The following is a 10,771-nucleotide window of genomic DNA, read 5'->3' on the forward strand; positions in this document are numbered from 1 at the left end:
TCATAATTCAAATCAGACTATTTATAATTTATATAATTTATTTACATATAGATTATTATTTTGAAATATAATTTATATATAGATTATTCTAGAGAGAAAAGCTACTTTGCTTCTCTCATTTGACTGCTCAAGTTGACCGTTCGTCAAATTTTTTATTTATTTTTATTTAGTCATTAAGAAAGTGATTTTAAATATATTTGTATATTTTTTTATTTTTAAAAAATATTTAAATATATTAAAAAAATATGATAAAAAAAAAAAAAAAACGCTGGGCGTACAGAGGGAGGCGGCATAGTAAATCCACACTATCCTAAAACGGTATTCGAAACGAGGCAGATATCGAAATATCTCGTTTCAATCGAGTGACCGAAACATTAGTACTACTTCGCCCGTGAAATCGTTGCTTTTTCCCCCTCTCTTCGTCTCCTTTCTTCCTCTCCCAACAGCCCAAAATCCCCAAATCCCGTTTCTCTTCCCTCCCAACAGCCGGTGAAATCGATTCCCCGTTTCTTCACTCCGTTTCCTCTCCCTTTTTTTGGCCAAGCCATTACGATCCCTTTGCCGTGAGTCACCAGTTCATCTTCGTCTGCCGTGAGGCACCAGTTCAAGTTGTTGCCGTGTGTTTCAGCTTCACGGACCTCCATCACCTCCATAGGCGCACTGTCAAATCTCCGCTCCGAACGTTCTCTATCTCCGTGAGTTCACTCTCTCCCGTCTTCATATATTCATCATATATTCATGTATGAGAAACTTTGCACTCCATGTATGCTTATGTATGTATGTTTGTGTAGTATGTATTTATGGTCTTTCTTGGATGTGCTTTTACTTGGTCTGATTTCAATTCCAGTGCATGCAATGCGCCCCCAAAGAGAGAAGGAAACTCCTATATCTGTCTCTCTCAATTCTCTCTTGCTCGCTCGCTCAAATTTCTTCTCTAAATGGCTATCTGTATATAGAAGGGTTGCATTTTTTTTACCGTTGCGGCAGCGGACAATATTTTTCGGATTTATTTTTTAAAATTCAAAGGGGATGGCATCCGTCTGCCGTGAGGCACCAATTGAGAGAGACAGAGAGTGCATAGAGATTTGGAGACAGAGAGTGCATCTGTCTGTAGTACTCTTCTCCATTTCTTTGTGATCCATTTCCCTTATTTTCCAACGGATCAAAGAGAATTGGAGCCACAACCCTACCAGTCTGACCCAGTGCAAAATCTTCCAACATTAACTCGGCATTGTTGAGTATATCCCTCACATAGTCTAGTTCCCACATAGTCTAGTTCCCAGTTGCTTGATCCCATAAAACCCATCAAACTGAATGTTCTACTGACATGCTTTCTGCTCATATCCATTGCAGACACGGAAGAGGCTGAGTCAGATAATTCAATCTCACCTCTCACTTGTAGAGATTCATTTGTGGAATGCCAATTAGATGATTCTTGAGCTTGCTTCAGTAAATACTTTGTGCTCTCTGAAAAAAAAGTATATGTCGTGGTTATAACATTCATTTGGTCAAAAGGCAACAAAACATTGTTCTCAGAGTCATTTATATATTACCAAATTAAATTATTCATCATTTTGTCATACAACCTTACACAATGAAAGCAATTTAAATCATGCAAAACTCCACTAGCTGGTACATATTCTCTGATTGCTTAAATTCTTTCCCCATCGAGTGACAACTTACATCCCTGAGACAATAGTTTTTATTTTCTTTCCTTGGACATCACTTCCTTATGCACAATAGGTTCCTGGCCCTTTTTCTGACAGTTTTCAAGATTAGTTTTGAGAATAAGATTAATTCACATGACTGAATTAAGACTGGTACTCTGGCTATTATCCGTGACACTTTCACTGACGAAAGAGTGTTCAAAACTTGAAGTAGGACTGGGGTTTAGACAATCAAGTTCTTCTCCAGTTGCACTACTGTTGCTGCAGCTGCTATGCACTTCCATCCATTCAGATCCCTGAAACCGTTGAAGAGAACATGAGAGCTTGCAACTAATATTTCAAGCATATGTTCAATGTACGAAAAATAATTTGACATCATAAATGGAAAAAAATATCCAGAAAATCAAAAAAGGAAATCCCACTAAAATACGCTATGGAAATTCAAATATTGTTAGTTATGATTATGATTCACTTGTTGGCATGTATGGATGAAATTTAAGGGTGCCAATAGCTGACATAGGAACTTTGCAGTAAACTGTGACTTCCAGAGTGTGAACTTGTACTAGTAAGAGCAAGTGTCTGCACTTGCACATAAGATGGACATGATGCAACAGCAATGCTTTAACTAACTATAGGAATAAAATTTACAGCAACCATCTTGAGATTATAGTAACAATAGTAAAAATCATGGACATTTTACCATCCTCACATTAAAATAAACACGTTTTTTTTTTCTTTTTGCCTAAATACTAGATCTCAGAGAATCATACCTAACTCAGAAAGGTGCTCCTAAAATAGATAAGTAATTACAGAAAATGCCTAACTTTTGTACAGTTGGGTGGTTGAACCAAATAGAGGTTGGAGATGGGAAGTTTATATAAAAGCTCAAAAAGTTGTGGGTTTGTTTGTGGGCTTATTTGTTAGTTCCCACTTGCCACCAGTTCAAACCTAAGGCTTCTATCCGAGGCACTAGTTTCTCCTAATAAAGTAGTATTTGAAATTATTATTAAGGATGATGGATTTTGGACCCTTTCTGGTGGGATGAAAGGATCTAATTATTGGTATTGGTTTGTTAGGATAAGCACAAGTCAAAGAGGCATATTTGATTTATTTATTCCAAGCACTTTATGAATCACTATTAACCTTTTATTTCCATTTTTTAAAAATATTTAAGTCTTTTTTTTTTTTTTTTTGTTACTTTAATTAGTTTTCTTCATGAATAATTATGGGCAGCAAGGACTACTCCATCTCCATGCATGCATCGCTCTAGAACCTAGTCAGTCTGCAATAGTCATGAATTATATATGAAGGTGTGTACTGTATAGAGTCTTAGTTGAATTGGGCATGCTTGTATGCTTGAATAATTGCTGCTATATATGCTATATTACAAGTTTTATAAAGAAAAATTAAATTTTTACTTTAGAATCTGTGTGTGAGTGATAGAGAGATTTTAGAAAATACCTTAGTTTTTTTAAGAGTGCGGAACCTAGGGTGCGTAGCTCCCAACTCCATAAAGCTCTCCCGAGTTTGCCGATGGAAGGGATTTGGGCTGACCAGAGGTGGGGGATGACCGAAGTATATGGTGTGGGTTGTGTTTCTGTGTGAAAGACGTTGGGCAGAGAGACAGACGCAGAAGAGAGAAAAAAAGAGGACAGAGCAGAGACAGAGAAAGAAAAACAAGAAGGTTGGAAATTAATGAGTGAGGGGACAACCAATGAGGTGCTTATGAAGTTACATGACACATCTTGACTTGATTAAGGAAAATAATTAAACAACTCATTATTTTTTTAGAATTCTACGTTGAATGTATTATAGTTTTATAAAATTGAAATTTGATTACTAATGAAATTGTATATCTGGCTTGATTAATTAAGAAACGAGTATTATCCCATTTGGATTTAGAGATGACTTGAGATCATTTCAACTTATCTCATTACTATTCGTAAATTCTAACTCACAAATCTCACTACTATTTACAAACCATCTCAATCCATTTCATCTAATGGGATGCAAAATTTCAATATTTGATCTAAGACTATACAAAAATCATCAAAATTCAGCTGAAAACAGATATTCCTCTTTTCGCAATAAGAAACACCATACAATTCATCGGCGACACAGAAATAGTCAACCCTTTCACTTCCCTTAGAGATCGGGGAGGCCGCCGAAAAGACAAAGATTAGGGTGGAGGGAGGATTCAGATTTTGATAATTTGCAAATTTTGATATTAGGGTTTTAACTGTCCAAAGAAGGCAATGGAGGAGGGTTAATGAGCAGAGGTTAAAATTGATTTAATGGCCAATAGAAACTTGAACTTTGTCTTATGAAAGGGACTGCTTGCTGAGAGCTTTTCTGGAGAAATCGATTTCGATGAACAAGCCTTCCTTTCATCTGCGATGCACTTCATGATAGGGCTGGTGGGAAGCCTACGTGTCAGTTTATTATTGATGGATTGTTAATTGGGTAAAATTGAATGGACCGGTTCTAAGATATTCTGTTAATTATTTTCCTTAATCAAGTCAAGATGTGTCACGTAAGCACCTCATTGGTTGCCCCCTCGCTCACATTAATTTTCAACTTTTTTGTTTTTCTTTCTCCGTCTCTGCTCTGTCCTCTTTTTTTCTCTCTTCTGTGTCTATCTTTCTGCTCGATGTCTTCACACAAAACACACAACCCACCCCATATACTTCGGTCATCCTCCACCTCCGGCTAGCCCAAATCCCTTCCATCAGCAAACTCGGGAGAGCTTTCTGGAGTTGGGAGCTACCCACCCTAGGTTCCGCACTCTTAAAAAAACTATATTTTCTAAAGTTTCTCTATCACTCACATGCACAGATTCTAAATTAAAAGTTTAATTTTTCTGTGGATAACTTGAATACTTTTGGATATGAAGATTGAATGTGTGGACAAGTGTTGTGACGTCTTTTTTTTCCCTCAAAGGCTATTTTTTCCCCTTTTCCAAGGTCAGAGGAGTCTCACGTCAATTATCGGGTTCTCAGTTGGTACTGAGACAAAAACAACGGGGAAGGTGCGTCGTCTTTTAAATTTTGGGATATTAGGTGCAAGAATTTGAGCCCATGTTTAATTCGAGTTTACAGTTATTACGAATACTGATAGATTTAGGGTTCATACTACTCGACGTACTCGTTTTATTGTATAGATTGTTGATTAAGCCTTATGCTGTTGTGTATTAACTGTGCTCTTAGTTCAAAATGTGAGCAATTTCAGCTGAAAAGTAAAAAAATATATTATTTGGACAAAATTTTAAGTTGCATGAAGAACATAGAGCATGTTTTCAATTCAAATGACACCCATGTCTGTTATACAAAAAGGGTTTTGTCCTGTTTAATTTCTCCTTGCCTCTTCTCATGTACATAACTTTTTATTATTTTGTTGTACTCGTTGTTGTTAGGAAATTCTTTGTATTCTATTATGATCTCAAGGGTTAAACGTTTAACCAAATTTTTATCAAACAGTCTTAGGGCTTTTGGATCAATGGTTTGAGTCTTTAACAATTGGTACGAGAGCTGGCACCACATCACGAGTTCAAGCCTATAGGTTGGATTAAAATGCCTTGGTACTATGTATGGATATAGTGTTAAATCATTGAATACTGATAGATGAGAGCCATGGGGCTTTTGGATCAATGGTTGAGTCTTTAACATATTGGTAGGTTCATGTAGAATTAGATGCTGTTCGCCAAACTATTCATTTATATGGGAATAACATGTGTAAGGGGTTATTTTGATGGTTCGCCGTGTAGAATCACACTTTATTCACTTTGAGTTTAAATTTCAGTATTTGGTAGGATTTTATTGTTATCCAGGATATTATTATTATTAAAATTGAATTGTGTAATGTTAGTGATAGAAATTGTATGTTTTATTTTGTTATTGACCAGCTTTTACGAAACCTTAATAGGCTTCTATCTTCATCTTCCATATCCATAAACAATTTCCTCAAAATACAACCAATTCTTGGTGCTGTTGGAAATGGTCACTTTACCTAAAACCACTAACAAATATGTGCGGTACTGCACTTTTCATATTTAATTCGGCATTAGTTTCTTCTGATTACTGAGTCCTTGCAGTTAATTGTTTTTGTACTAGCCTGGGAGCCCCAAAATGGACAACATGGTAGATTCTCTGAACAATGCATATCAGGAGTTTGTTGTTGCAGCAGCTAATGTACTTGAAGCGAAGGAGGTTTCTGGTGCTCAGAAAACAGCAGCCACAGATGCTGCTCTAGAAAATTTTAAGCAGAGGTGGGAGTTGTTCAGAGTGGCTTGTGACCAAGCGGAGGAGTTTGTGGAGTCTGTGAAGCAAAGGATAGGATCAGAGTGCCTCGTGGATGAAGCAACTGGCTCACTGGCTGGGAAGCCTGGGCAAGCTGCTACTACTGGTCTTCCACCCATTAGTGCAGTCCGGTTGGAACAGATGAGTAAGGCTGTCCGATGGCTTGTGATTGAACTACAGCATGGTTCTGGAACTGGTGCTTCCCATTCCCATCCTCCTCCTCCTTTTGATGCTAGGTTCTCTGAAGATGCAGCTCAATAGGTATATGACGTATCCTGACAAAATAAGTCATGCTTTTCCTGCTTTTTATTTGTTTGAAAATGAATGGAGTTCTTGTTTCATCATCGGAGGCATTTATCTCATTGCCATTACCAATCACTAGATTCGTTATTTATCCTCTGCTTGCTTATCTCTACCTCTAAGAAATATTTTCTGTGCCTTACAAAATAATTTTTTGCAAATAGCTTCTTAAAGATTGTTTATTCTTCATGGTATTGCTGTACTAGTTTTGCAGCTCCACTGGAATTTTCTTGAACGTCCATTAATTAAAGAGATTCCACTTATCTACAACCCAGATCTTCCATTAGCTTCCAATAGCAATCTCACAATAAATTCAAATGCACTTTTTTTGAAGGACCTAGTGATTTTTTAACGAGACTAATGATAGGAGCAATGTGCATATACAATAGGCACATGGTATGTGCAAGTGCCAACTTTATCTATTAGAGCCAAAGCTCTGAAAGAAGTTTGTTGTGCATTGTGGTTTTTGTTTTATGCTCAGAGAGTGCTGGGGAAATAAACACTATCAAAGCACATGGGGGAAGCTTGGCCTGGGGATTTTATTTTTCGATGATCTGTTATGCAAAGACTGAGGATACAAGGGTGCACCATTAAGGCTCTTTTATATACAGTTGCCGACAATTTTATCGTAGAGCTGCAGACTGTGGGCAAGACTAACAATCTTGTGGAAATGACAAGTTCACATATGCGTGGGAGTCTTTATTTTCTATGGAATTTTAACCCTGCCTTCCGATTTAATGTGTTTTGGTGTGTAACATTTCGTCTGTAATTTGTGGTTATGCTAGCAAGTAAAACAATGCTGTATTGTTCAATTTGTGGTTTATGCGTACCTTTTGTTTTGGGTTCATTAAACTTATTTAATCTTATTTATTAACTAAGGGGTTTGGATTTGGGAATTCAAGTTGAAGTTGTGACGAGTCCACTCAGCCTATTCGCCCTGGGCCCGGGGAAAAAATCTACTCCCGACCCGACCCGAATATATATCTTTTGGCCAACCCGACCTGCTTCCGAATTTTTTATTATTTATTTTTATTTTAATCAGGATTTAACAACGTGGTTTAACATATATTTTGGATGATAAAATGTAGATAATTTGGTATCTCGTCATGTCAGCTTGATGACTTTTAGAAATAGGATAAGGCTCAATTTGGATGAGAAATATTTTCAATTCATTTCATCTTATTTTATTATTATAATTTTTATTAATTTTTATATAATAAATAATTTAATTTTTTTAAATCTCAAAATAATATTAATATTAAAAAATAATATTCTAATAATATTTGATTCGATTTTTTATTTTCATCTCAATCCATTTTATCTCAATTTAACAAACTTTTTTCCATACCAACTCGTTTCTTATTGGGCTGGTTATATTTCAATCCGGTTGATTTGGCTATGGGTCTTTATTATACTTTATTGTTCACTCTAATTGGATTAGTTAAAGTTAAAGTATATTTTTTATAAATGTAAGATGAATTTAACTTTTAACTATTCTATTCACATAAGTCTCCACATTAGAATAGCCATTTTTTCATTATATGACAATAAAATAATAAAAGATGAATTTGGCTTTGACTATTCACATTAAATCTCTACATTGGATTATCCATTTATTCATGAATAATTAATAATTTCAAAAATATTTTTTTTAATTATGAAATTATTTATTTTATCATATTTTACTATTTATAATATTATATATTAATTAGTAATCATATTCTAATTAAATTATGGGTTAAAAATAGAAACTAGAAAGACATTGATGGAAACCTCAGGAGAGAGAAATAAATGATATAAAATGGATTTGATGAATAAACAATGTCTTCAAATTCAGAAATTGTTTTAAAAGTTACTGTAGATATTTTAGAATATAGCTATTCCAATGTGATATATTTTATAGTTCAATAAATAAATTCTCATTAGATTTAACTTTTAGCTAATCCAATGAGAGTGCTCCTATTCTTATTAGGTTAGGCAAAACTTTAGATAAATTTGGCTAATATGTCACTTTTTAACTTTTAAATAATCACTCAAAATTTAAATTATATATCGGATTAGTCATCTCACTTTTTATAATAAAAAAATAATGTTATTTTTAAAATTCTTTTATCTATTTATTTAATGCATTATTTATTTTTAAATAATTTTTATTTTATTTTCATAATTTTCAACATTCTACATATTAAAATACATAAAAACTCATCTATCAACCTAAACTCACTTCATTTTCATATATAAAATATTAAAATATATACAAAATTTATTCACAAATGAGTGATAAATAATATAAAATTCATTTGGCTAAGTTACTGTAACTGTAACTCATAATCAAAATACTGTAGCTCAACATATTAGTGCACTCGTAGTGGCCTAATTAAAGTTTGGCCAAATTTTAATTGAGAAATTCATTTTTATAAAATTAGCTAGCCACTTTCTAACAACATTAAGAGTGTGTTTAGATGTTGAAGTGAGTTGAGATGATAAAATATTATTAAAATATTATTTTTTAATATTATTATTATTTTAAAATTTGAAAAAGTTGAATTATTTATTATATTTTATATTAGAATATGAAAAAATTGTAATAATAAATTGAGATGAGTTGAGAGTAGTTGAAGATCTAAACAAAGCCTAAATCACAAACTTTTCAAATCTATTACAATTATATTAAAATATTAATTTTGACATTCTATCTATTCTCTCGAAAATTTAAAGTCTATTTATTTCCCTCTAAAAAGATTAGAAACTCTCTTCTAGAATATGCACACGGCCTTTGTTCGACCAAGGAACCCCGCCACTGCATTACCACCATACTAAATAACAAACTCTTCAAATCTATTACAATTTTATTAAAATATTGATTTTGACGTTCTCTCTCTTCTCTCGACGTTTCCAGGTCTATTTATTTCTCTCTAAAAAGACTAGAAACTCTCTTCGGGAATATGCACACAACCTTTGTTCGACCAAGGAGCCCCGCCACCGCATTACCACCACACCACCAACCTTAGTCTTGTCGGCAACAATGCCACCGCACTAGTGCACCACCGCACTCCAACTCCAAGCACTGGAAATCATTGGAAATCGCGTTTGGCGGCAAAAGAACCAAAACCCCCTCTTTCTCTCGCCAAATTTGCCCCTGCTTTCGGTTCCTTTTCCTCTAATCTCTCTATCCTCCGTCCTCATGTCGGTGCTCCTCTTCCTTTTTCCCTGAAGGTCTACATCCAATCTCAGCTCTTATTTTTCTTTGGATTTGCTTTTTTCATAGTAGTGGGTTTTGATTTTACATGAGTTGTTAACGAGTTTTTACACGAGTTTTTTTCATAGTAGTGGGTTTTGCTACTGAATTCTTACATGAGTTGTTATTGAGTTTTTCATAGTAGTGGGTTTTGATTTTTCATGGATATGCTTTTACATGAGTTTTTTTTATCGGTAGACTCCGTCTTTGTTTATGTGACTGTGTGAATAAACGCTGCTACTTTTGGTTGGTTGGCATTTGGAAGTCCCTTTTTGCTTTTCGACTCTATAAGAACTGAAGATTTCATTTTCAAATCCTAGTTAAGATTTGGATCAAAGACTGCATAATAAATAACTATATAATCACCTCCACAATACTTACAGTTTGGAAATCAGACCAGCTTACATTTATAATCACATTGGAACGGGACTTTCTTCGAGGATTTCTGTCCCCGTAATGCCATCCTTAAGTTTTGAAATATGAGAATAACTTCAAACAGGTGTCTCCGTTTTTCTTCAAATAACGGAAACCAATCACAATGGGCCACGTGGGATACATATCTTCTCATCAGTAAGATGCGCGGCAGAGGAAAAAAAATGGATCACTGCTCTGTTGAAACCCACCCCCTTCTCCATCCTCTCTCTCTATCTCTTGATTCTGTCGAAACCCACTGCTCTCTCTATCTCTTCTGTCTCTTTTAGTTCTTCAATTCTTGCTAGACTCTGACGAATCCTTGACAAAGTCCCACCATGGCCTGTGGAGGGTGCGCTCATTTATCTCTTATACTTCTTCAATTCTTTTGTTTTTTTTTTTTATGGGTTTACTTCTTTAATTCACTAACTAAAAACTTGTTTGATTTGTATTTCAAGGAAGCAAATGTGAGCTGAATAGAGGCAGCGCTTCCCACACAAAAATTCCCAGAATCTCTCTCTCTCTCTCTCTCTCTCTCTCCTTCCCACCAAGAATTCCTAGAATTTTTTTTTTATTTGAGAACAAACATGAACGGCGATTGTACTGCATATGGATAACCCACTATCAAGAGCTGCTATTCTGGAGAATGAAAAACTTTGGTCGCAAGGTTTTTTTTTCCCAGATTTTTTTTTTCTCACTCTCCTTCCCACCACAAAATTCCCAGAATTTTTTTTATTTGAAAACAAACATGAACGACGATTGTACTGCATATGGATAACCCATTATCAAGAGCTGCTGTTCCGGAGAATGAAAAACTTTGGTCGCAACGTTTTTTTTTTTTTCTGCAAGCGATACTTGTA

The 10,771-nt window shown here is 34.8% G+C and overlaps 1 protein-coding gene across 3 annotated transcripts; it reads left to right on the forward strand.

The window, feature by feature from the left end:
- The first annotated feature begins 363 nt into the window (after positions 1 to 363).
- LOC121256196 (mediator of RNA polymerase II transcription subunit 32) lies at positions 364 to 7,136 on the forward strand. Of its 3 annotated transcripts, XM_041156867.1 has the most exons (4): positions 364 to 695; positions 2,901 to 2,977; positions 5,777 to 6,223; positions 6,744 to 7,136. In XM_041156867.1, exons 2-3 carry the CDS (start codon positions 2,972 to 2,974, stop codon positions 6,221 to 6,223), a joined length of 453 nt encoding a protein of 150 aa, XP_041012801.1. In that variant the 5' UTR covers positions 364 to 695; positions 2,901 to 2,971; the 3' UTR covers positions 6,744 to 7,136. The 3 variants fall into 3 exon arrangements, with proteins under 3 accessions (XP_041012801.1, XP_041012802.1, XP_041012803.1); XM_041156868.1 differs by lacking the exon at positions 2,901 to 2,977 and having other exon boundaries at positions 365 to 695; positions 5,758 to 6,223; XM_041156869.1 differs by lacking the exon at positions 2,901 to 2,977 and having other exon boundaries at positions 365 to 695.
- Positions 7,137 to 10,771: the final 3,635 nt, after the last annotated feature.

This window comes from Juglans microcarpa x Juglans regia, chromosome 3D (genome assembly GCF_004785595.1).
Source record: "Juglans microcarpa x Juglans regia isolate MS1-56 chromosome 3D, Jm3101_v1.0, whole genome shotgun sequence".
In the NCBI taxonomy this organism is placed as follows: domain Eukaryota; kingdom Viridiplantae; phylum Streptophyta; class Magnoliopsida; order Fagales; family Juglandaceae; genus Juglans; species Juglans microcarpa x Juglans regia.